Source organism: Bubalus bubalis, chromosome 12, assembly GCF_019923935.1.
Source record: "Bubalus bubalis isolate 160015118507 breed Murrah chromosome 12, NDDB_SH_1, whole genome shotgun sequence".
Lineage (NCBI taxonomy): Eukaryota > Metazoa > Chordata > Mammalia > Artiodactyla > Bovidae > Bubalus > Bubalus bubalis.
The window spans coordinates 43,462,338-43,490,143 of NC_059168.1; the positions used below are offsets into that span (position 1 = coordinate 43,462,338).

At 37.3% G+C, this 27,806-nt stretch overlaps 1 protein-coding gene across 13 annotated transcripts in view; it reads left to right on the top strand.

Annotated features, from left to right (window-relative positions):
• The window catches only part of GCFC2 (GC-rich sequence DNA-binding factor 2), an 88,768-nt gene that overhangs the window by 3,569 nt on the left and 57,393 nt on the right, over positions 1–27,806 (top strand). For all 13 annotated transcript variants that reach the window (XM_044925937.2, XM_006073861.4, XM_044925936.2 and 10 more), the window contains exons 2-4: positions 770–895; positions 19,190–19,411; positions 20,890–20,987. In XM_044925937.2, coding sequence (XP_044781872.2) covers positions 770–895; positions 19,190–19,411; positions 20,890–20,987 — 446 coding nt within the window. The remainder of the gene's footprint in view (positions 1–769; positions 896–19,189; positions 19,412–20,889; positions 20,988–27,806) is intronic.

Genomic DNA, 27,806 nt, shown 5'->3' on the forward strand with positions numbered 1-27,806 from the left:
AACCAACAAGTCCTTTTTTGTCAATAATACCATGAATTCCTTAACGTTTTGCTCATTCAGTCCTGATAACACTTCTATGGGGTCTTCTCTTTTAATACTATCTTTGTTTATTGATTAATTGACTGTGTCCTTTCCAGAATCACACAGTGGAAATAGATCCATGATTTAGTTTGAGACTGCAGTGCCCATTATAGTACTTCTTACCACCAGCCTAAATCCAAGAGTTGGATTTCTCCATTTAGTAACTTTGTGATACTGGACATGTTATTTAGCCTTTCCAGTCCCTAGTGTCCTCATCAGTAATAACATTTACTTTATTGAATTGTGAGAATTAAATGAAATATATTTTGTAAAACAGACTTCAGTATGCCTAGCACATAGCAAGTATACATTAAGTGTTCTTTTCTTTATCTACTTATTTACTACCACTGTTCGTCTTTTCTCTTTTAAATATTCCTTCATTTTTTTGTCATTTACTTTTTTCTCTTTTTGTTTTTTCCCTTCCCTCTTTTTGTTGCATTCTTTAATAGTGTGTATTTCATGTTATTTCACTAGTTAAGTAGATAATGCAAATAGGATATATTGTTGCATATTTATTAGACTGTTGATTTCAGAAAGGAAGTTAAAGAAAGGTCTGCATATCTACTTTAAATATGTGGAGTAAAATTAAAACACCGTATTTTACATATGCTATGTGTTGTGTAGAATTTCAGTTATTGATTCCAACATCCTGAATCTTTCTTGTTATATTCAAAAAATGTCCTTTTAGAATCCAGAATGGTTGATCTTTCAGCCGATGAAGAGGATGGAGCACACCATTCTTCAGAAAGTAAAGATGATCAGAGTTCATCTCCCAACAGCTCTAGGACTCTGGAGGATGAGTTTTCATCAGTAGGTCAGTAATTTTTGTAATTTTGGTTAAGAATTTTGTTTCTAATATTAGTATTTTTCTATACCAGTGGTTCTTGTTTTTTATAAAACTCTAGTGAAGTATGGGGCAAGTAAGTTATTACTAATGTTTGTCAAGGGACCAAAATTGGCTGTCATTTTCATTACATAACATGCCCAAGGTCAGATGGGCTTATAAGAGGCAGCATTGGGATTCCAACCTAGGGAACCTGCTGCAGAGCCTATATCCTTTTTTTGTTTTGTTTTGTTTTGGATTTATTTACTTATTTTATTTTATAATAGCAGTTGTCTTATGTCCCACAATTTTGTGGGTCAAGAATTTGGGCAGAGCTTAACAGAGATGAACTATGTTCCATATGGCATTAGCTGAGCAGTTTGACTGGGGCTAGAGAAGGGATCTTGCCTTATACATCTCAGGTTCAGCATAATGTTTACCTGAGCATAGTTAATGATCTATAAATGCTGAAAAAATTAATGATAGAGAGCTGAGTTCCACTCCTCACTCTGCTTTTAATTAGCTGAGTTAGTCTAAAAGGATATTGAACTACTCTGGGCCCTGGCTGCCTCAGAGCCTGAATTTTTAACCATTGTGCTCTACTGAGTGATTCATGCCATCTTTCAGTGTCTGAAAGATGGTAAGAATTTGTCTATGAGGATGTTTCAGGTACAGGATGCAGCATTATATAAAAACCTAGGGAAGATAACCAGAGTAATGTGTAGAGAGCTGAAAAGTAGTTGTTGGGCTGAAAACGCTTGGTTAAGGTTTAAGAAAGAAGATGAAAGTAAGATCCAGATTGATGTCAGATAATCCAGGGTTTTGAGGAAACTACTGAAAACTTTATGCAAATAGATGACATGACCATTTTTGTGTCTTAGAAAGATAATTCCATTCAAGGGTTGGCAAATTACCACCTGTTTGCCAAGTGTGGCCCACTATCTGCTTTTGTGAATAAAGTTTTATTAAAGCCATGCTCATTCAATTGTGTATTGTCTGTGGCTGCTTTTGCACTGCAGTGGCAGAGCTGAGAAGTCATAATGGAGACTTTATGGCCCAAAAAGCCAGAAATATTTCCTTGGCCTACTCTAATTCAAGGTTCTTAACTTCTCTCGTGCTGTGGACTCTGTTCAGTCTCATAAAGCCTAAGACCCCTTCTGAGCAAAACAAAATGTATAGCTTTATAAAGAAAACAAATTAATTTGAAATATAATTGCTAATATATATTTTTAAAGATTTATAATATAGTAGCAAGTGCTTTATTAACATATGAAATAACAAGAACCAGAAGTTCTTGTAATTTTTTTTCTTAAACAAGTTCATTAAGCTACAGAAGTACTTAGTGATGAAGCCAGTATTAAGAATTGAAGTCTAGTAAACAAGTAAAGTTTTGTCCAGACTCTAGATACGGTGCTGTCCAGTAAAACTTTTTATGAAGGTCCTGTATCTTCACCATCCAGTACATTATCCACTAGCTACACATGGCTGTAAAATTCTTGGAATGTGGCTAGTGTGACTAAGGAACTGGATTTTTAGTTTGCTTAAATAGTCACATGTGGCTGGTGGTTACTGTATTTAACATGCTGCTATAGAAAATGGCAGGTTAGACAGGGTAAGTCAAGTCAGTACTTGTAAAGTGTTGGTAGCACTGGGAGCCTAAGGAGAGAAGGCAGAATTTGGAAATGTATTGGATACTTTTTGATTATCGTAGTCCTAAGGTCATACCTGTATAGATAGAGTGCCTGATGAACTATGGAATGAGGTTCATGACATTGTACAGGAGACAGGGATCAAGACCATCCCTGTGGAAAAGAAATGCAAAAAGCAAAATGGCTGTCTGAGGAGGCCTTACAAATAGCTGTGAAAAGAAGAGAAGCAAAAAAAGCAAAGGAGAAAAGGAAAGATATAAGCATCTGAATGCAGAGTTCCAAAGAATAGCAAGAAGAGATAAGAAAGCCTTCCTCAGCGATCAATGCAAAGAAATAGAGGAAAACAACAGAACGGGAAAGACTAGAGATCTCTTCAAGAAAATTAGAGATACCAAGGGAACATTTCATGCAAAGATGGGCTCGATAAAGGACAGAAATGGTATGGACCTAACATAAGCAGAAGATATTAAGAAGAGGTGGCAAGAATACACAGAAGAACTGTACAAAAAAGATCTTCATGACCCAGATAATCACGATGGTGTGATCACTGACCTAGAGCCAGACATCCTGGAATGTGAAGTCAAGTGGGCCTTAGAAAGCATCACTACGAACAAAGCTAGTGGAGGTGATGGAATTCCAGTTGAGCTATTTCAAATCCTGAAAGATGATGCTGTGAGAGTGCTGCACTCAATATGCCAGAAAATTTGGAAAACTCAGCAGTGGCCACAGGACTGGAAAAGGTCAGTTTTCATTCCAATCCCAAAGAAAGGCAATGCCAAAGAATGCTCAAACTACCACACAATTGCACTCATCTCACATGCTAGTAAAGTAACGCTCAAAATTCTCCAAGCCAGGCTTCAGCAATATGTGAACCGTGAACTTCCAGACGTTCAAGCTGGTTTTAGAAAAGGCAGAGGAACCAGAGATCAAATTGCCAACATCCGCTGGATCATGGAAAAAGCAAGACAGTTCCAGAAAAACATCTATTTCTGCTTTATTGACTATGCCAAAGCCTTTGACTGTGTGGATGACAATAAACTGTGGAAAATTCTGAAAGAGATGGGAATACCAGACCACCTGATCTGCCTCTTGAGAAATGTGTATGCAGGTCAGGAAGCAACAGTTAGAACTGGACATGGAACAACAGACTGGTTCTGTATAGGAAAAGGAGAATGTCAATGCTGTATATTGTCATCCTGCTTATTTAACTTATATGCAGAGTACATCATGAGAAACACTGGACTGGAAGAAGCACAAGCTAGAATCAAGATTGCTGGGAGAAATATCAATAACCTCAGATATGCAGATGACACCATCCTTACGGCAGAAAGTGAAGAGGAACTAAAAAGCCTCCTGATGAAAGTGAAAGTGGAGAGTGAAAAGTTGGCTTAAAGCTCAACATTCAGAAAATGAAGATCATGGCATCTGGTCCCATCACTTCATGGGAAATAGATGGGAAACAGTGGAAACAGTGTCAGACTTTAATTTTTTGGGCTCCAAAATCACTGCAGATGGTGACTGCAGCCATGAAATTAAAAGATGCTTACTCCTTGGAAGGAAAGTTATGACCAACCTAGATAGCATATTCAAAAGCAGAGACATTACTTTGTCAACAAAGGTCCGTCTAGTCAAGGCTATGGTTTTTCCAGTGGTCATGTATGGATGTGAGAGTTGGACTGTGAAGAAGGCTGAGCACCGAAGAATTGATGCTTTTGAACTGTGGTGTTGGAGAAGACTCTTGTGAGTCCCTTGAACTGCAAGGAGATCCAACCAGTCCATTCTGAAGGAGATCAGCCCTGGGATTTCTTTGGAAGGAATGATGCTAAAGCTGAAACTCCAGTACTTTGGCCACCTCATGCAAAGAGTGGACTCATTGGAAAAGACTCTGATGCTGGGAGGGATTGGGGGCAGGAGGAGAAGGGGACAACAGAGAATGAGATGGCTGGATGGCATCACTGGCTCAATGGACGAGAGTCTGGGTGAACTCCAGGAGTTGGTGATGGACAGGGAGGCCTGGCGTGCTATGATTCATGGGGTCGCAAAGAATCGGACACGACTGAGCGACTGAACTGAACTGAACTGAGTCCTAGGGTGTTATTGCATGATGAAAACTTGCCTTGTAAGGAACATTTTATTTTTTCTTTCATTCTGGAGAGGAAAGAAGAAGAAATGAGATAAGTTTAACAAAGTATATATAAGATACAGTGTGTTTATTTTTGTTGTTGTTGTTGTTCAGATGATACATCTATTAGAATGATCCAGTACTGGAATGTCTGCTTTGAGATATTCATTGTTGCAGAGACTGCTTACCAATGGGGCATAGTATTAACCTCTATTTTTTTAAATTGAAGTATAGTTGACTTACAGTATTAGTTTCAGGTGTACAGCAAACTGAGTTATATATATATATTTCAGATTATTTTTGCATTATAGGTTATTTTAAGATATTGCATATAGTTCCCTGTGCTGTACAGTAAGTCTTTATTGCTTATCTATTTTATATATAGTAGTTTGTTCCATCTCATACTCCTAATTTATTTCTCCCTTACACCCTTTCCCCTCTGGTAAATGTAAGTTTTTTTCCTACGTCTGTCTTTTTTTGTTCTGTTCTTGCCTCCTTTGTCAAGATTAATTGACAGTAGGTGTGTGGTTTTATTTCTGGGCTCTACTGTGGCTCTGTAGTATTATCTGAAGTGTGGGAGAGTTGTGCTTCCAGCTTTCTTCTTTATCCTCAGGATTGCTTTGGCAGTTCTTTTGTGGTTCCTTATAAATTTTAGGATTATTTGTTCTAGTTCTATGAAAAACAGTCATTGATAATTTGATAGAGATTGCATCAAATTTGAAGATTGCCCTGGAAAATATCACCATTTTAATAATATTAATTCTTCCAATTCAGGAGCATGAGATATCTTTCCCTTTCTTTGAATCACCTTTAATTTCCTTTATCAGTGTTTTATAGTTCTTAGCATTTAGGTCTTTTACCTCCTTAGTTAGGTTTTTTCCTAGGATTTTTTTTTATATGATTTTAAATGGGTTTGTTTACTTTCTCCCTCTGATATTTCATTGTTAGAGTAAAGAAATACAACAGATTTATATATATTAATCTCGTAGCCTATCTTACTGAATTTATTTATTCTGATGGTTTTTATGTAGAATGTGTGGGGTTTTCCATATAGAGTATCATGTCATCTATGCAAAATGATAACTTCATCTCTGTAATTCCAATTTGGATATGTTTCATTTGTTTTTCTTGTCTGATTACTGTGACTAGGACTGCCAAAACTATGTTGAGTAGAAATGGTGAGCTATTTGTCTTTTTCTGCGTAACTTACTTCACTTAGTATGATAATCTCCAGATCCATCCATACTGCTTGCTGTAAATGGCATTATTTCTTTGTTTTAATAAATCTCACAAATATCATATGATATTACTTATATGCAGAACTAAAAAGTGATTCAAATAAGCTACTTACAAAACAGAAACAGGCTCTCAAACTCAGAGAATGAGCTTATGGATTCAGAGGGGAAGGGTGAGGGGGGTAGGTATAGATTGAAAGTTTGGGACTGATGTGTATACACTGCTATATTTAAAATAGATAATCAACGAGGACCTACTGAATAGCACAGGGAACTCTGCTCAATACTATGTAATAACCTAAATGGGAAAAGAATTTGAAAAAGAATAGCTACATATATATGTATAACTGAATCACTTCACTGTATATCTGAAACTAACAACATTGTTAATGAACTGTACTCCTATGTGAAAGTGTTAGTAGCTCTGTCGTATCCAACTCTTTGTGACTCCATGAACTGTAGCCCACCAGGCTCGTCTGTCCATGGGATTCTCCAGGCAAGAATACTGGAGTGCATTGCCATTCCCTTCTCCAGGGGGTCTTCCTGACCCAGGGATGGAACCCAGGTCTCCCACCTTGCAGGCAGATTGTACACCATCTGAGCCACCAGGGAAGCCCATACTCCTATATAAAATAATAAATAAATACATAAGAAGCACAATTTTTAGGTTTCATTCCTTGAAGAAAAACCAAGTATACATAGCACTGTTGTGTAGAATTATTACATTTCTTCAAATATAAACAGGATTAAATCTTATGATTATTTTATGAGATGTTTTTCTCCTTTGGGGCTTCCCAGGTGGCGCTAGTGGTAAAGAATTCACCTACCAGTGCCGGAGATGTAAGATACACAGGTTCGATTCCTGGGTTGGGGAGATCCCCTGGAGAAGGAAATGGCACTCCACTCTAGTTTTCTTGCTGGGAGACTCTCATGGACAGAGGAGCCTGCCAAGTTATAGTCCATAGGTCACAAGGAGTCAGACATGACTAAGCATTTGAGCAAGAACCATAGAACATATAGTCGTAGTCACCACCTTCAGCAGTGGTTTTACGTTGCTTACTAGAGGCAAGGTGATAGAATGTAAAAGCTTGGTCTTTGGAGTCAGGCAAGTACACAGAGCACTGTTGTGTAGAATTATTACGTTTCTTTAAATATAAGCAGGATTAAATCTTTTGTGATTATTTTATGAGATGGTAGTATGTTTTTCTCCTTTGACCCAAGTTCTTCACAATGTATTAGAATAAATTCTGGATGTGTACTGACTAAGAAAAAAAAGATGGTAAGAATGGACATCCTTTTCTTATTCAGAACTTAGTGAAAAGACATTCTTTTCATCGTTGAGTATATTGTAGACTATGGGTTTGTCATAAATAGATTTTATTATATTGAGATACATTCCCTCCATACACACTTTGGTGCGAGTTTTTTATCATGAAAGGATACTGATGTTTGTCAAATGCTTTTTTTGCATCTTTTGAGATAATCATGCGATTTTTTTACTTTCCTTTTGTCAGTGTTGTGTATGACACTAATTTATTTGCAGATATTGAACTATCCTTGTCACTCTAGGATGAATCTAACCTGATCACGGTGTATAATCTTTTTTATGTATTGTTGGGTTTGATTTGCTAATATTTTGCTGAGGACTTTTGTATCTATATTTATCAAAGATGTTGCATTGTAATTTTCTTTTTTTTTTGGTTGTGTCTTTGTCTGGTTTTGGTATCAGGGTGATGGTGGCCTTCATAGAATGAATTTGGGAGTGTTCCCTTCTCTTCAGTCTTTAGGAAGAGTTTGAGAAGGATAAGTTTAAGTTCCTCATTGTATGTTTGGTAGAATTTCCTAATAAAGCTGTCAGGTCCTGGGTTTTTGTTTATATGGAGGTTTTTTTTTTTAATTACTGATTGTGTTTCACTTCTAGTGATTGTGGTCTGTTCAGAATATCTATATCTTTTTTATTCAGTTTTGGCAGGCTGTAATGTTTTAGAAACTTGTTCATTCCTTCTTGGTTGTTGAATTTGTTGGCATATTGTTCCTAGTATTCTGTTATGATCTTTTGTATTTCTGTGGTATCAGTGTTATTTCTCCTCTTTCATTTCTTGTTTTGTTGATTTGGTTCCTCTCTGTTCTTGGTGAACCTGGCTAGAGGTTTGTCAATTTTGTTTATCTTTTCAAAAAGGCCACCTCTTGGTTTTTATTGATCTTTTTATTGTTCTTTTGATCTCTGTTTTATCTATATCTTCTCTAATCTTTCTTATTTCCTTTTTTCTGCTGACTTTGTTGTTTAGTCTCTTAAGTCATGTCCGACTCTTTGTGACTCTGTGGACTGTAGCCCACCAGGCTCCTGTCTATCCATGGGATTCTCCAGGCAAGAACACTGGAGTGGGTTGCCATTTCCTTCTCCATCTGCTGACTTTGGGTTTTGTTTTTTCTTTTTCTAATTTTTTTAGGTGTTAGGTTAGGTTGTTTATTTGAGATTTTTCTTGTTTCTTGAGGGAAGATGACATCACTATGAACTCCCTGCCCCCACCCCCCCAGAACTACTTTTTCTGTATCCCATAAATTTCATATGGTTGTGTTTTCATTGTCATTTGTTTCAAGGTATTTTTGACTTTTAGTTCATTGTTGACCCATTGGATTTTTAGTAGCATGTAGTTTAGTCTGCATGTGTTTGATCTTTTCCCATTTTTTCTTTCTCTGATTGATTTCTACTTTTTTTCCCTAGAGATTTTTTTTGATGTGAATTCTTTTCTTTTAGTTCATCTGTCACCTTACTGGATTGTCCATTGATGTCAGTGGAGTATTAAAGTCTCTTACTGTTATGTATTCCTGTCAGTTTGTAACTTTACATCTGTTATTAGGTTGGCACAAAAGTAACTGGTTTTTACACTGTTGAACTTGGCCATTTGATATTGGAATACGTTCTGAAATAAATGTGGTTATGTTACACACCATTTTATTGCACATTTCTTGCTTTGTGTTTTTTTGCTAATGATTTACTGCTTGCTGTTTATTTTATATTTATTTTAGACTATAGAAATGATGCTTATAGACAAAAAACAAATTTGAGTGATTTTTTTAAACAAGTTCAAAATGGGTCATAAAGCAACTTGTAAAATCCATAGTGCATTTGGCTGAGGAACTGCTAACAAACATACAATGCAGTGGTGGTTCAAGAAGTTTTGCAAAGGAGACAAGAGCCTTTAAGATCAGGAGTGTAGTGCCCAGCCATTAGAAGTTGACAATGACCAATTGACAGCAATCATCGAAGCTGATCCTTGTAACAGCTACACAGGAAGTTGCAGAAGAACTCAGTGTCGACCATTCTATAGCCATTTGGCATTTGAAGCAAATTGGAAAGGTGAAAAAGCTCGATAAGTGGGTGCCTCGTTTTGAAGTGTCATTTTCTCTTATTCTGCATAACAACAGCAAACCATTTCTCAGACTGTGATGTGCAACATAAAGTGGATTTTATAAAAAAAAAAAAAACTGGCAGTGACCAGCTCAGTGGGTTGGACTGAGAAGAAGCTCCAAAGCACTTCCCAAAGTCAAACTTGCATCAAAAAAAGGTCATGGTCATTGTTTGGTGGTCTGCTCTCCGTTTGACCACTCTGGCTTTCTGAGTCCCAGCCAAACCATTACATCTGAGAAGTATGCTCAGCAAATTGTAAGCTGAACTAAAAAGCTGCAGTGCCTGCAGCTGACATTGGTCAACAGAATGGGCCCAGTTCTTCTCCATGAAAACACCTGACTACAACACATAATCGATACTTCAAAAGTTAAACAAATTGGGCTACAAAATTTTGCCTCATCTGCCATATTCATCTGACCTCCCACCAACTGACTATCACTTCTTCAAGCACCTCAACAACTTTTTGCAGGAAAAATGCTTCCACAACCAGCAGGAGGCAGAAAATGCTTTCCAAGAGCTTACTGAATCCCAAAGTATGGATTTCTATACTACAGGAATAAATAAACTTATTTCTGATTGGCAAAAATGTGTTGACTGAGACAGGTTCCTATTTTGTTTAATAAAGATGTGTTTGAGCCTAGTTATAATGATTTAAAATTCATGATCCAAAACTGCTCAGTTAACTTTGGTACCAACCTAATAGTATTTGCTTTATATATTTAGGTGATCCTAGATTGGGTGTATATATGTTAATGAGTGTAAATCCTCTTCTAGTATTGATTTCTTTATAATTATACAGTGCCCTTTGTCTTTCTTTATAGCCTTTATTTTATTTATTTATTTTTTTTCTTTTTTATTTTATTTTATTTTTAAACTTTACATACCTGTATTAGTTTTGCCAAATATCAAAATGAATCCTCCATAGGTATACATGTGTTCCCCATCCTGAACCCTCCTCCCTCCTCCCTCCCCATTCCATCCCTCTGGGTCGTCCCAGTGCACTAGCCCCAAGCATCCAGTATCGTGCATCGAACCTGGACTGGAAACTCGTTTCATACATGATATTTTACATGTTTCAATGCCATTCGCCCAAATCTTCCTACCCTCTCCCTCTCTCACAGAGTCCATAAGACTGTTCTATACATCAGTGTCTCTTTTGCTGTCTCGTACACAGGGTTATTGTTACCATCTTTCTAAATTCCATATATATGCGTTAGTATACTGTATTGGTGTTTTTCTTTCTGGCTTACTTCACTCTGTATAATAGGCTCCAGTTTCATCCACCTCATTAGAACTGATTCAAATGTATTCTTTTTAATGGCTGAGTAATACTCCATTGTGTATATGTACCATAGCTTTCTTATCCATTCATCTGCTGATGGACATCTAGGTTGCTTCCATGTCCTGGCTATTATAAACAGTGCTGTGATGAACATTGGGGTACACGTGTCTCTTTCCCTTCTGGTTTCCTCAGTGTGTATGCCCAGCAGTGGGATTGCTGGATCATAAGGCAGGTCTATTTCCAGTTTTTTAAGGAATCTCCACACTGTTCTCCATAGTTATAGTCTTTATTTTAAAGTCTGTTTTGTCTGATATGAGTATTGATACTACCACTTTCTCATCATTTCTATTTGCATATCTTTTTCAATCTCCTCATTTTCTATCTGTGTGTGTTTTTCACACTGAAGTGAGTCTCTGATAGATAGTGTATTTTAGGTTCTTGTTTTTTTATGCAGCCTGCCACTCTTTATTTGGAGCATTTAGTCCATTGACTTTGAAAGTAAAATTACTGGTAGTATGTATTTGTTGCCATCTTAAACCTTGTTTTCCAGTTGTTTTTGTACTTGTTTTCTGTTTCTTCTTTTTGTTTTTCCTTTTGTGGTGTGATGTTTTCTTTTGTATTTTGCTTGAGTTCCTTTTTTGGTTTTTATGAATCTATTCTATGTTTTTAATTTGTGATTACTGTGGGGTTCAAATATTGATATGTTGACCCATAACTATATCAACTTGCTTTAAAGTGATAGGCATACAAGTCAAATATGTTGTAAAAAATTTACATTTTTATAGTTCCTTCCCCCACATTTAAAATTTTGATCTCATATTTTACATCTTCATGCTTATTCTTTTGCTGTTCATTGTAGTTATAATTGCTTTTACAAGAATATTTTTTAATCTATGAATTACATAGATTATTTAAGTGATCTTCAATCCTCTTATGGAGAAGGCAATGTCCACTCTTGCCTGGACAATCCATGGATGGAGGAGCCTGGCAGGCTGCAGTCCATGGGGTTGCTGAGAGTTGGACACGACTGAGCGACTTCACTTTCACTTTTCACTTTCATGATTGGAGAAGGAAATGGCAACCCACTCCAGTGTTCTTGCCTGGAGAATCCCAGGGACGGGGGAGCCTGATGGGCTGCCGTCTCTGGGGTCGCACAGAGTCGGACACGACTGAAGCGACCTAGCAGCAACAGCAGCAATCCTCTTATATATTTGGCATCCCATTGTGATTTTCCCTTTCCTATAGATTCTTGTTTCTCTCTTATTTAGAAACCTTTCAATATTTCTTTTAGGGTAGGTTTAGTAATACTGAATTCTTATAGTTTTTACTTGTCTGAGAAATTCTTTATCTTCTAAATGATAATCTTGCCGGATAGAGTATTCAGGAGCTTCCCTGGTGGCTCAGATGGTACAGAAGCCACCCCTTCCATGTGTACATTGACAATGGGCTACGTGATTCAGCCAGGACTACAGCCCAGACCCTCAAGACTGTCTCCACAGAAGTAACTGGTGTTCTCTCCCAGGTTCTATTTGCACTTAGCATATTTGTATTTGTGGCCCTACTTGGTGCATGCTTCTGATTGGGAAGTAAGAGGCTTGGGAAGAACAGTGGGGGAGCAGCCATCAGCAACTAGTTCCTTTTCACCCTTACTGTTAGCAAGTCAGCATGCCTGCACTCAAATAAAGTCTAGGCTTCTCCAGCCCCTCTCTCTGTCCCAACAGATATCTCAGCTGGCAGGGGTACTCCCCAGACAAGAGTCTGACAGTGTGGACCTTCTCTCTTACATGTCTCTCCCAAGGACATGGGTCTTGTCATACATAATGCCCCCTTTTCTTCCTGTCCTACCCAGTTACGTGGAGATCTTTCTTGCAGCTTTGGTTGTGTAGATTTGCTAGTTTCCAGTTGGTTTTCTGTGAGAATTGTTCCACTTGTAGATGTGTATTTGATGTGTTTGTGGGGAGAGATGAGCTCCTACTCTGCCATCTTGATCACCCTCCTAACCACTACTTTTTAGGTCAGATGATATATATGAAAATTATTTATGAGTTATAAATCTGTAAAAATATGTTTTTATTATTATAAAGCAATATACTAACATTATTAATTCATCTTATGTCTGAACAGCATCTGCTATGTGGGAACCCTTGAGCTAGGTGTTAGATATAGACAGGACAGGATGGAATAGTCTTCCTTGAGCTTTTATTTCTTTATTGTAGCTTGAGAGAGGATTAGCTTTATGTAACACTAGTTTTCTGACCATTTAGTCCACTGCTTATGATTTTTGATTAAACCCCATCAAGTCACCGGTAGGTGAAAGTGTTAGTCACTCAGTCGTGTTTACCTCTTTGCATTTCCATTGACTATAACCTGCAAGGCTTCTCTGTCCATGGGGTTCTCCAGGCAAGAATACTGGAGTGGGTTTCCATTTCCTTCTCCAAGGGAATCTTCCTAACCCAGGGATCAAACCCTGGTCTCCTGCATTGCATGCAGATTCTTTACCATCGGAGCCACTGGGGGAGAGACTGATAGGTGAATCACTTCCATTTCAAGTATTTTTGTTTCTGTATTCATGCACTTGAACCTACGTGTGTCATCATAACCCTGGTTCAGTTCAGTTCAGTCACTCAGTCATGTCTGACTCTTTGAGACTACATGAACTGCAGCACGCCGGGCCTCCCTGTTCATCACCAACTCCCAGAGTTTACCCAAACTCATGTCCATTGAGTCAGTGATGCCATTCAACTGTCTCATCCTCTGTCATCCCCTTTTCCTCCTGCCTTCAATCTTTCCCAACATCAGGGTCTTTTCAAATGAGTCAGCTCTTCGCATAAGATGGCCAAAATATTGGAGTTTCAGCTTCAACATCAGTTCTTCCAATGAACACCCAGGACTGATTTCCTTTAGGATGGACTGGTTGGATCTCCTTGCAGTCCAAGGGACTCTCAAGAGTCTTCTCCAACACCACAATTCAAAAACATTGGTTCTTTTGTGCTCAGCTTTCTTTATAGTCCAACTCTCACATCCGTACATGACTACTGGAAAAACCATAGCTTTGACTAGGTGGACCTTTATTGACAAAGTAATGTCTCTGCTTTTTAATATGCTGTCTAGGTTGGTCATAACTTTCTTTCCAAGGAGTAAGCGTCTTTTAATTTCATGGCTGCAATCACCATCTGCAGTGATTTTGGAGCCCCCCAAAATAAAGTCAGCCACTGTTTCCACTGTTTCCCAATCTATTTGCCATGAAATGATGGGACTGGATGCCATGATCTTAGTTTTCTTAATGTTGAGCTTTGAAGCCAACTTTTTCACTCTCTTCTTTCACTTTCATCAAGAGGCTCTTTAGTTCCTCTTTACTTTCTGCCATAAGAGTGGTGTCATTTGCATATCTGAGGTTACTGATATTTCTCCTGGCAGTCTTGATTCCAGCTTGTGCTTCCTCCAGCCCAGCATTTCTCATGATATACTCTGCATATAAGTTAAATGAGCAGGGTGACAATATACAGCCTTGACATGCTCCTTTTCCTATTTGGAACCAGTCTGTTGCTCCATGTCCAGTTCTAACTGTTGCTTCCTGACCTGCATATAGGTTTCTCAAGAGGCAGGTCAGGTGGTCCGGTATTCCCATCTCTTTCAAAATTTTCCACAGTTTATTGTGATCCACACAGTCAAAGGCTTTGGCATAGTCAATAAAACAGAAATAGATATTTTTCTGAGACTCTGTTGCTTTTTCGATGATCCAGCGAATGTTGGCAATTTGGTCTCTGGTTCCTCTGCCTTTTCTAAAACCAGCTTGAACATCTGGAAGTTCATGGTTCACGTATTGCTGAAGCCTGGTAGCACATTAAAATCCCCTGGGAACTCTAAAGATTGGGGCAGTTTGAAGGCAGGAGGAGAAGGGGATGACAGAGGATGAGATGGATGGATGGCATCACTGACTTGATGAACATGAGTTTGAGCAAGCTCCAGGAGTTGCTGATGGGCAGGGAAGCCTGGCATGCTGCAGTTCATGTTGCAAAGAGTCTGGTCACAAAGAGTCGGACACAACTGAGCGACTGAACTGAGGGAGCTATAAAACATACTGTTGCTCAACTTTGCCTCAGATCAACCGAATTTAGATCCCATATTTTTGATGGGAGCCTGGTTATCAGATTATCAACCTTTCCAGGTGGTTCTAATGTGTAGCCAATGTCAGGAAATGCTAACATTATCCTGAGTGTTTTGAGAAGTTGAAGAGACACCTGCATCATTTTCCTGGTACTATTTTACAAAAAATTCTAGTCAAGCGAGTCACTTGATTTGCTTCTCCTTTTTTTTTTTTAATATAAATTTTTTAAATTTTATTTTATTTTTAAAGTTTACATAATTGTATTAGTTTTGCCAAATATCAAAATGAATCTGCCACAGGTATACATGTGTTCCCCATCCTGAACCCTCCTCCCTCCTCCCTCCCCATACCATCCCTCTGGGTCATCCCAGTGCACCAGCCCCAGCATCCAGTATCATGCATTGAACCTGGACTGGCAGCTCGTTTCATACATGATATTTTACATGTTTCAATGCCATTCTCCCAAATCTTCCCACCCTCTCCCTCTCCCACAGAGTCCATAAGACTGTTCTATACATCAGTGTCTCTTTTGCTGTCTCGTACACAGGGTTATTGTTACCATCTTTCTAAATTCCATATATATGCGTTAGTATACTGTTCTTCTTGTTTTTAATGAGCATGTTGGTTTCTAGTGTTCACCACTTACTGCTTCATAATTAAACAACCACTTCATGATTTTCTTAGTTCTGGTGTCAAGTATATTCTGTAATTTCTAAGAACTGTTTCTCTTTCTCTGTTTTAAAAATTAGAGTGTTTTTCATCATGACCAAGTGGGTTTTATTCCAGGGATGCCAGGATTCTTCAATATTCACAAATCAATCAATGTGTTATACCATATTAACAAATTGAAAGATAAAAACCATATGATTATGTCAATAGATGGAGAAAAAGCCTTTGACAAAATTCAGTATCCATTTATGATGAAAACTCTCCAGAAAGCAGGTATAGAAGGAACATGCCTCAATATAATAAAAGCCATATACAACAAACCCACAGCAAACATTATCCTCAATGGTGAAAAGTTGAAAGTATTTCCTCTAAAATCAGGAACAAGACAATGGTGCCCACTCTCACCACTTCTATTTGACATAGTTTTGGAAGGCCTAGTCACAGCAATCAGAAGAAAAAGAAATAAAAGGAATCCAGATTGGAAAAGAAGTGAAACTCTCACTGTTTGCAGATGACATGATCCTCTACATAGAAAACCCTAAAGATGCCACCAGAAAATTACTAGAACTAATCAATGAATATAGTAATGTTGAAGGATATAAAATTAATACACAGAAATCCCTTGCATTCCTATACACCAACAATGAAAAATCAGAAAGAGAAATTGAAGAAACAATCCCATTCACCATTGCATTGAAAAGAAAAAAAGACTTAGGAATAAATTTACCTACAGAAACAAAACACCTGTATATAGAAAACTATAAAACACTGATGAAAGAAATCAAAGATTACACAAATAGATTGAAAAACATACCATGTTCATGGATTGGAAGAATCAATATAGTGAAAATGAGTATACTACCCAAAGCAATCTATAGATTCAATGCAATCCTCATCAAACTACCAATGGTATTTTTCACAGAACTAGAACAAATAATCTCACAATGTATGGAAACACAAAAAACCTTGAATAGCCAAAGCAATCTCGAGAAAGAAGAATGAAACTGGAGCAGTCAACCTCCCTGACTTCAGACTATACCAAAAGCTACAGTCATCAAGAGAGTATGGACTGGCACAAAGGCAAAAATATAGATTAGTGGAACAAAATAGAAAGCCCAGATATAAATCCACGCACTTATGGACACCTTGTCTTTGATGAAGGAGGCAAAAATATACAATGGAGAAAAGATAGTCTCTTCAATGCGTGGTGCTGGGAAAACTGGTCAACCACTTGTAAAAGAATGAAACTAGAACACTTTCTAACACCATACACAAAAATAAACTCAAAATGGATTAAAGATCTAAATATAAGACCAGAAACTATAAAACTCTTAGAGGAAAACATAGACAAAACACTCTGACATAAATCACAGCAAGATCCTCTATGACCCACCTCCCAGAGTAATGGAAATAAAAACAAAAATAAATGGGACCTAATTAAACTTAACAGCTTTTGCACAATGAAGGAAACTATAAGCAAGTTGAAAAGATAGCCTTCAGAATGGGAGAAAATAATAGCAAATGAAACAACTGACAAAGAATTCATCTCCAAAATACATAAGCAGCTCATGCAGCTCAATACCAGAAAAACAAGCAACCCAATAAAAAAAAATGAGCAAAAGAACTAAACAGACTTTTCACCAAAGAAGACATCAGTTCAGTTCAATCACTCAGTCATGTCCAACTCTTTGTGACCCCATGGACCGTAGCACGCCAAGCTTCCCTGTCCATCACCAACTCCTGGAGCTTGCTCAGACTCATGTCCAGTGAGTTGGTGATGCCATCCAACCATCTCATCCTCTGTCATCCCCTTCTTCTCCTGCCCTCAATCTTTCCCAGCCTCAGGGTCTTTTTCCATTAGTCACTTCTTTGCATCACATGCCCAAAGTATTGGAGCTTCAGCATCAGTCCTTCCAATGTATATTCAGCACTGATTTCCTTTAGGATTGACTCGTTTGATCTCCTTGTAGTTCAAGGACTCTACAGATGGCAGATGAACATATGAAAAGATGTTCAACATCACTCATTATTAGAGAAATGCAAATCAAAACCACAATGACGTGTCATCTCACGCCGGTCAGAATGGCTGTCATCGAAAAGTCTACAAACAATAAATGCTGGAGAGGGTGTGGAGAAAAGGGAACTCTCTTACACTGTTGGTGGGAATGCAAACTCATATAGCCACTATGGAGAACAGTGTGAAGATTCCTTAAAAACCTGGGAATAGAACTGCCATACAACCTAGCAGTCCCATTGCTGGGCATACACACCAAGGAAACCAGAATTTAAAGAGACCCATTGTACCCCAATGTTCATTGCAGCACCATTACTGCGATGAACTAGGACATTAACTAGCACAATAACTAGGACATGGAAGCAACCTAGATGTCGATTGGCAAATGAATGGATAAGTAAGTTGTGGTACAATGGAATATTTCTCAGCTATAAAAAGGAACACATTTGAGTCAATTCTAATGAGGTGGATGAAACCGGAGCCTGTTATACAAAATGAAGTAAGTCAGAAGGAGAAACACAAATACTGTACATCAACACATATGTATGGAATTTGGGATGACAGTTAATGACAATCTTATATTCAAGGCAGCAAAAAAGACACAGATATAAAGAACAGACTTTTAGACTATGTGGGAGAAGGCGAGGGTGGGATGATTTAAGAGAATGATATTGAAACATGTATATTATCCTATGTAAAACAGATGACCACTGCAAGTTCAATGCATGAAACAGAGTACCCAAAGCCAGTACTCTGGGACAACCCAGAGGGATAAGGCAGGGGGCTTCTGGATGGGGGGGACACATGTATACCCATGGCTGATTCATGTTGATGTATGGCGAAAACCATCACAGTGTTGTAAAGCAGTTATCCTCCAGTTAAAATAATTTATTAAAAAATAGAATATTTCTATATCTCCAGTTATATGATCCTTTTATTTCTCAAAGAATTTGGACTAATTTGTGAGAAAAGTTAGAAGATTTTACTCAGTGACTTGGTATTCCTGTTAATATTTTGAAGTACTAGAAATGATTATTTCCCTTTCCATTTTGTTTACCTTAAAAAACCATTTGTTTCCTAAGTGTAGAGATAACTTAGATCATGCATGAAGAAACTTGAGTTGAAAGAGTCGATATCAATGAAGTTTGTAATGAATAAAATAAAAAATAAAATAAGGTTTTATTAAAAGATATCCTTTAAATATTTTAATCCTGGTAAATAACCTGATTATTTTTTTTATACTTTTTCACTTATATTTGTTTATGTGAGAATTACCGCAGGCCCTTGAGCCTGATCTGAGTGTGTACTGGGTTTTAGTCTCTCACTCCCTGTGTGCCTGGATGCCCAGTGTCTAGGGGCAGGTCACAGTAGGCTGTCCCTTGTACTTTATGTCAGACTGCTCTCCCACCCGTCATTCCGCTCTCCACACTCCACGAGTAACTCCATGCTCAGTCCTCTCCACATCCCTACCTGGGTAATCTCAGAATTTCTGGAAAGGAGAAGTAGCTAGCCCTCAACAAAAAGTCAGCAACAACATGTGATGAATAAGAAACATAAAAGATTAATTGGAGTTGTTTCAGTTTATTTTCTGATGCTTCGAGATTTGCTTCATTTCTTTATGTTATATTTAACCTCTGCCGAAATATCTTCCATCATTGATGCAGATTTTGAATCTTTTAGTTATATCAAAATAATGAAAAAATTGGAAAAATAGTGCTTTTTTCCTTTAATTATGAGGAATATTTCTTTCTTTTAGTATTTTGTTTTCAATGTCCTCCTCTTTGTTCCTTTCAGTAAATATCCCTGATGCAGCTGTTATGCAAGCAACCTACAGAAAATGCAAATTGGCCAGGGCCCAAGAAGACTATATTTCTTTGGATGTAAAACATACCTTCACCAACTGTGGTATGAAGAAAAACAGTGAAGATTCTGAAAGTGAGCCTGATGATTTTAAAGATATAATGCCGTTTACCCCAAAGCCTCAAACACTTAGACAAAGAATGGCTGAAGAAACAAGTACGTATTTAATTAATTTATAGTATATGAATATTAAGGCATTTTTAAGTAGAATATATTATGGTAAGTATATCCATAAAAACATAATGTAGCTTCTCCTATTCTAAAATGTTTTATACCAATATCACTGACATCATGGCTTCTAAAATATTTTACATGTCTGTATCAAAATGTTATCAAAGGGTGCAATAATGCTTACTGTTATCTGATCTCCACTTGATCATTCTTGACAGATTAAAAAATTTGTAGAGTTTTTGATAAAATATTTTTGATATTGAAGACTTCCATTGTCACCTTTATAAGATTTTTTAACATGGAAGCATCTATAGGGATTTTAGGTGTCATATATTAAAATCTTCCCTGCTCTAGTAAAAAGTTTTCCTCAACCAACAATCATTAGGTCTCAAAGAATATTTTCACATTTTTCATTTATTAAGAGGAATATTTTACCAGATTTTTGTCACTTCAGATAATACCATTTCTGAACGGTATTTTGGTTCCTATTAACCCAGAAATTATTTTTGATACATATTTAAATTCTCAGGCATAACTGAGAATCTCTGATGTTGGAGAAGACTCTTGAGAGTCCCGTGGACTGCTAGGAGATACAACCAGTCCATTCTAAAGGAGATCAGTCCTAGGTGTTCTTTGGAAGGAATGATGCTAAAGCTGAAACTCCAGTACTTTGACCACCTCATGCAAAGAGTTGACTCATTGGAAAAGACTCTGATGCTGGGAGGGATTGGGGGCAGGAGGAGAAGGGGACAACAGGGGATGAGATGGCTGGATGGCATCACCAACTTGATGGACGTGAGTTTGAGTGAACTCCGGGAGTTGGTGATGGATGGGAGGCCTGGCGTGCTGCAGTTCATGGGGTCGCAAAGAGTGGGACAAGACTGAGCAACTGAACTGAACTGATGAAACCAAGTGTTTCATTTTTTCCCAAGCTTTTTCATAAGTGAGACCACCATGTTTTCAGTGAGACAGTGTGATGATAAGTGCAGATTTTGAAGTCAAATTACTCAAATCAAGGCCTGGTTTCAACACAGTCCTTTGATATAGGACTATGTTATATAACCTCCTGCTATCTAAATTTCTTTGTTTATAGAGAAATGATACTAATAGTGCCTTCCTCCCAGAATTAGGTATTGGGAAGAAGAATTTAACACATAAAAAGTACTGCTAAGCCACTTATAAGTTCCTGAATTGCTGATCGCTGCTCCTATTAGAATGGCTCAGACAGTAAGGAATCCTTCAGGATTCTAATCCAATCCAGGGTTTGATCCCTGGGTTGGAAGATCCCCTGGAGAAGGGAACCCACTCCAGTATTCTTGCTTGGAGAATTCCATGGACAGAGGAGCCTGGCAGGTTACAGTCCATGGGGTTGCAAAGAGTTGACACGACTGTGCAACTTTTCACTTCACTTTAATTAGAATGGAAAAATATGGAATATTTATACGTCAACTTTTTTTTTCTAGCAACTAGAAATGAAGAAACAAGTGACGATAGTCAAGATGAAAAAACTCAAGATATTTGGGAGCAGCAGCAGATGAGGAAAGCTGTTAAAATCACAAAGGTAGTAATTTTTTATACCATATGTATTAGTTTCATTCCATATGTATTTGTGGTAACAAATTACCACGAACTTGATGGCTTAAAACAACATTTATTCTCTCACAGTTGTTGAAGCTAGAAGGCTTAATTCAAGGTATTGGTAGGACTGTGCTCCTTTTGAAGCCCCTGGGGAAGAATTCTTTTTTCCCCCTTTTTCTTTTTTTTTTCTTTTTTAAATTGAAGTAGAATTGACATACAGTATTTTGTTAGTTTCAGGTGTACAAAACAGTGATTGACTTTTAAATACATGATGAATAAATCACCATGATAAGTCTAGTAGCCATCTTTCACCGTGCAAAATTATTACAGCATAATTGACTATGTTCCTTAAGCTGTATATTACATCAGGGATCCCCAGCTTCTGGGCCATGAACTAATACTAATACCTTCTATCAGATCAGTGGCAGCATTAAATTAGGAATAAAGTGCACAACAAATGTAATATGCTTGAATCATCCTGAAACTATCCCCCACACTCCTGATCTGTGGAAAAATTGTTTTCCACAACATCTATGGTGCCAAAAAGATTGGGGAACACTGTGTTACATCCCTGTGACTTATTTAGTTTATAACTGGAAGTTTGAACCTCTTAATTTGCTTCACTTATTTCCCCCTCCCCTTGGGCAACCACCAGTGTGTTCTTTGTATCTATAAGTTGTCTGTTTTGTTTTGTTTATTACATTCCACATATAAGTGAGATCCAAGAGATTGTCTTTGTCTTGTTACACTTAGCATAATACCTTGTATGTCCATCCATGTTGTGACATATGGCATGATGTCATTCTTTTCTATGGCTGAATAATATTCCATTGTGTGTATGCACACACACACACACACACACACACACACATGTATATATGAGACTTATCCAATGGCTCATTGGGTAAAGAATCTGCCTGCAGTGCAGGAGACACAGTAGATGTGGGTTTGATCTGTGGGTCAGGAAGATCCCCTGGAGAAGGAAATGGCAACCCACTCCAGTATTTCTTGCATGAGAAGAAATCCCATGGACAGAATAGCCTGGTGGGCTAGAGTCCAGAGGGTCGCAAAGAGTCAGACACAACTGAACCACGAAGTGCGTGCATGCACACACACACGCATATACACACACACCACATATTCTTTATCTATTTGCATGTCAGTGGACACTTACATTGCTTCCTTATCTTGGCAACTGTGAATAATGCTTCAGTGAGCATAGGGTTGCATAGAACTTTTCACATTAATGTTTTTATTTTCTTCAGGGAATTACCTAGAGTGAAATTGCTGGATGATATGGTAGTTCTTTTTTTTCACATGTTGAGGAATCTCCATGGTGTTTTCCCTGGTTGCTGTACCAATGTACGTCCCATGAACAATGCACAAGGGATCCCTTTTTTCTACACCCTTGCCAACACTTACTTGTTATCTATGTGGCTATATCAGGTCTTAGTTGTGGCATGCCCAGACTTTTCTCTAGTCGTGGTGTGCAGGCTCCAGAGCACGCAGGCTCATTAGTTGTGGCACACAGGCTTAGTTTCCCTGCAGTGTGTGGGATCTTAGTTCCCCAACCAGGGATCATACCCACTTCCCTTGTATTGGAAGGCAGCCTCTTAACCATTGGACCACCAGGGAAGTCCCATTTGTTGTCTTTTTGATAATAACTGTTTTAATAGGTGTGAGGTGTCTTATTGTGGTATTGATTTGCATTTCCTTGATGAGAAGTGATGTTCAGTATCTTTTCATGTGTCTCTTGGCCATTTTACTCTTCATTGAAGAAATATCTTTTCCAATCCTCTGTGGATTTTTTGATCAGGTTTTTTTTTTATTGAGGTGTATGAGTTCTTAACATAATTTGGATATTAACTATTTTTTAAATATATCATATGCAGATATCTCCTCGCATTCAATAGGGTGCCTTTTTGTTGATGATTTCCTTTACTACGCAAAATGTTTTTAGTTTGTAGTTCCATTTGTTTATCTTTGCTTTTATTGCCCTTGCCTGAGAAGACATAGCCAAAAAAATATTGCTGAGATTGATGTCAAAGAGCATATCATTTATGTTTTCTTCTAGGAGTTTTATGGTTTCAGAAATGATTTTTGTAAGTAGTGTAAGAAGGTGGTCCAATTTCATTCTTTTGCAAAAATGTAGCTGTCCAGTTTTCCTAGCACCATTTTATTGAAGAGGCTGTCTTTTTTCCTGGAGAAGGAAATGGATACCCACTCCAGTATTCTTGCCTGGGAAATCCCATGGAGAGAGGAGCCTGGTGGGCTACACTTCATGGAGTCACAAGAGCTGGGAACAACTTAGCGACTAAACCACCACCACTGTCTTTTCCTCACTGTATGTTCTTGCCTTCTTTGTTATAGATTAACTGGCCATATGAGCATGTGTTTACTCCTGTGCTATCTGTTCTGTTCTATTGATTTATGTGTCTCTTTTTGTTCCAGTAATATGTTGTTTTGATTACTGTAGTTTGAAATCTGGGAGCTTGATATCTCTAGCTTTGTTCTTCCTCAAGATTGCTTTGGCTATTTCAAGGTCTTCTGTGGTTTCATATAAATGTTAGGATTATTTGTTCTTATTCCATGAAAAATTTCATTGGTATTTTGGTGTGCGTGCTCAGTCGCTTTAGTCATGTCTGAATCTTTGCAACCCTATGGACTGTAGCCCACCAGGCTCCTCTGTCCATGGGAATCTCCAGGCAAGAATACCAGAGTGGGTTGCCATGCCCTCCTCCAGGGATCGAACCCATGTCCTATGTCTCCTGCATTAACAGTAGATTCTTTACCCACTGGAAAGTCTGGCATTTTGTTAGGGATTGCCTCGAATCTCTCAGTGGAGAATTCGTTCTTGCTTTGTCTAAATTCTGTTAGCTCCAGGTATTCCTTGCTTTGTGACCACATAATTTCTGTCTCCACCTCCTTTACACGGCTTTCTCTATGCCTCTGCTTAATGTGTCTCTTATAAGGATACGTGTCATCAGATTTAGGGCCTGCTTGGATAATCCAGGGTGATCTCATCTTGATATTCTTCACTTAATTACAACCCCAGAGACTCTCATTTCCAAACACGGTTATATTCAGAGGTTCCAGGGGTTAGGACATAGACCTAACTTTGGGAGGCCATTATTCAGCCCACTATACCATGTACATCATATTCTTTTCCCATTAGATTATAAATGCTTTCCATATATTATAAGCCCCTTGAGACAACTATATCTTTTTTACTTTTAATTTTACAGTTATAAGTATGTTAGATGCCTAAATGTGACATTCAAACACATAAATAGGGTTAAAACAAAACTAACAACAGAAAGCATTACACTTGGGGTCAAATGTCCTGGATTTGGGTTCTGACTTTACCACTAAAATACACTCTCTATGAAGTCAAGAATTATTAACTATTTTTTTCAGTATTATATCCCATAGTGCCTAATATGGTGAGAGCTCAATAAATATTTGTATACTCTGAGAAAATTATTTCATTTTTCTAAATCTGTTTTCTCAACAATAAAATGGGAATGATAAAGTGGGAATGATAGTGTTACCTATCTGAGCAGGTGGCTATAAGGCTCAAAATTATAATTATTTTAATTAAAAAAATTTAAAATTATTAAAAACTTTATTTTTAATCTTTTTAGTAGGAGTGCTTTGAAATTTGGTTTGCTCTTGTAAGCAAGAAAATTTTTTACAATCTTCATATTATTAACACTAAAAAGCTAAGTAAAAGTAAGCTTTCAGTTGTAATTTAGAAGTCTCTGAGCCATTCTGTTTTCCAGTTATTTGCAGTCTGAATTATTTTTTTCACTACTACTAATAAGAACAGAAATATTTGCTTTTTTTTTCTTCCTTTTTTTTTTTCTTTCTTTCGATCAGAGATGTTTTTGGTTGTTTTTCTTTCTTTGTAATGTGAAATATACTGTGTTACAACATGTATTACCTAGGAATGCATTCTTTTGCAAGTAACAGAAAACCCAAATAATGGTGGCTTAAAATTAAAAGCTTTACCTACAAACCCACCAGCAGACTTCTATTTGCTATCCTTTCACTCAACTGGAGTTAGATGGCAACTTCTATCATGAAAAAACAAATATTTGGTTTGTTGCTGTTCTTAATTTACTTTATTGAAGTATATCTTATTTATAATATTGTAATTTCTACTGTACAGCAAAGTGACTCAGTTTTATATATACATATATACATTCTTTTTTCATATTCTTTTCCATTATGATTTATCACAGGATATTGAATATAGTTCCCTGGGCTATAGATTAGGACCTTCTTGATTATCTATTCTATACATAAGTTTCATCTGCATCTGATATTTCAAAAGTCCCAATCCATCCCTTCCCCACCTCCCCTGCCTTGGCAAGCACAAGTATGTTCTTTATATCTATGAGTCTGTTTCTGTTTCATAGGTAAAAGTTCATTTGTGTCAAATTTTAGACCCAACATTTAAGTGATATCATATGGTATTTGCCTTTCTCTTTCTGACTTCCTTCACTTTGTATGATAATCTCTAGGTCCATTCATGTTGCTGCAAATGACATTATTTCATTCTTTTTTATGGCTGAGTAGTAGTCTGTTGTATTAATATATATGTACCACTTCATCTTTATCCACTCATCTGTCAGTGGACATTTAGGTTGTTTCCATGTCTTGGCTATTGTAAATAGTGTTGTGGTCAATGTTGGGGTTCGTGTATCTTTTTGAATTATATTTATCTTTGGATATATGCCCAGGAGTAGGATTGCAAGATCATACAGCAGCTTTAGTTTTTGTTTTTTGAGGAACCTCCATATACTACTGACCATAGTAGCTGTACCAATTTACATTCCCAACAACAGTGTACATTCTCTACACCCTCTCCAGCATTTGTTATGTGTATACTTTTTAATGATGGCTGTTCTGACTGGTAGTCATGTACATGTAGTCATGTACGGATTTGAGAGTTGGACCATAAAGAAGGCTGAGCACCAAAGAATTGATGTTTTCGAATTGTGGTGCTGGAGCAGACTCGTGAGTGTCCCTTGGACTACAAAGAGCTCAAACCAGTCAATCCTAAAGGACATCAATCCTGAATATTCAATAGAAGGACTGATGCTGAATCTGAAGCTCCATTTCTTTGGCTCCCTGATGTGAAGAGCTGACTCATTGGAAAAGACTATGATGTTGGAAAAGATTGAAGGCAAAAGGAGAAGGGGGCGGCAGAGGGTAAGATGGTTAGATACTATCACTGACTCGATGGACATGAATTTGAGCAAGCTCTGGCAGAGGAGCCTGGCATGCTGCAGTCCATGGGGTTACAAAGAGTCTGCTAGAGACTGAACAACAACATGCTGACTGGTGTGAGGCAGTACCTCATTGTAGTTTTGATTTGTATTCTTATAATGGTTAGCAGTGTTGAGCGTTTTTTCATGTGCCTCTTGGCTGTGTGTCTTTTTAGAAAAATGTCTATATAGATCTTCTACCCATTTTTTGATTGGGTTGTTTTTGTTGTTATTGAGTTGTATGAGCTGTTGGTAGATTTTGGAATCTCCCTGTCAGTTGGATCACTGACAAATCTTGGGTTGTTCAAAAACTTCGTTCTGGTGTTTTCATATTTGGCCAACCCAATGTTTTCTTCCACACCATAGGCTGTCTTCATTTTGTTTATGGTTTCCTTTGTTGTACAAAAGCTTATATGCTTGATTGGGTGCTACTTATTTATTTTTGCTTCTATTTCTAATTTGCTTTGACGTAAGAAAATATCTACAATTTATGTCAGAGAATGTTGTTTTTTTTTGTTTGTTTGTTTTTTTAATTTTATTTTATTTTTAAATTTTACATAATTGTATTAGTTTTGCCAAATATCAAAATGAATCTAAGTTCTCTTCTGAATTTTCCGATGTCATGTCTTACATTTAAGTCTCTAAACCATTTTGAATTTATTTTTTGTGTATGGAGTAAGGATATGTTCTTACTTTGTTAAATTACATGTGGCTGTCCAACTTTTCCAACACCACTTCCTAAAGAAATTCTTTTCTCCATTGTTGCATTCTTGCTTCCTTTGTCGAAGACCAGTTGGCCATAGTTGTGTGGATTTCTTAGTTTTTTTACATTGATCCACATGTCTGTTTTTGTGCCAGTATCACACTGTTTTAATTACTATAGTTTTATAGGATTGTCCGAAGTTTGGGAGGGTCATGCCTATAGCTTTGCTTGTTTTCCTCAGGATTGCTTTGGCAATTCTGTGGTTTCATATGGATTATTTGTTCTAGTTTTGTGAAAAATGTTATAGGTAATTTGATAGGGATCACATTAAATCTATAGATTGCTTTGAGTAGTATGGACATTTTAACAATGTTAATTCTTCCAACTCAAGAGCATGGGATGTCTTCCATTTCTTTAAATCATCTTCAGTTTCCTTTATTAATGTTTTATAGTTCTCAGCACAAAAGTCTTATACCTCCTTGGTGAGGTTTATTTCTAAGTATTTTTTATGTGATTTTAAAAGGGATTATTTTTATTCTTTCTCTTTCTGATAGTTCCTTGTTAGTGTAAAAAAAATGCAACAAATTTCTGTGTGTTAATCTTGTATCCTGGCTAGTTTGTGAATTTGTTTAACAGTTCTAATAGTTTTTGTGTGGGTTGTTACGGTTTTCTATGTATCATGTTACATTTTCAAATGACAGTTTTTCTTCTTTGCTTCCAATCTGGATGCCTTCTATTTCTTTTTCTTGTCTGATTGCTGTGGCTAGTACTTCCAGTACCGTGTTGAATAGAAGAGGTGAGAGTGGGCATCCTTGTCTTGATTTAG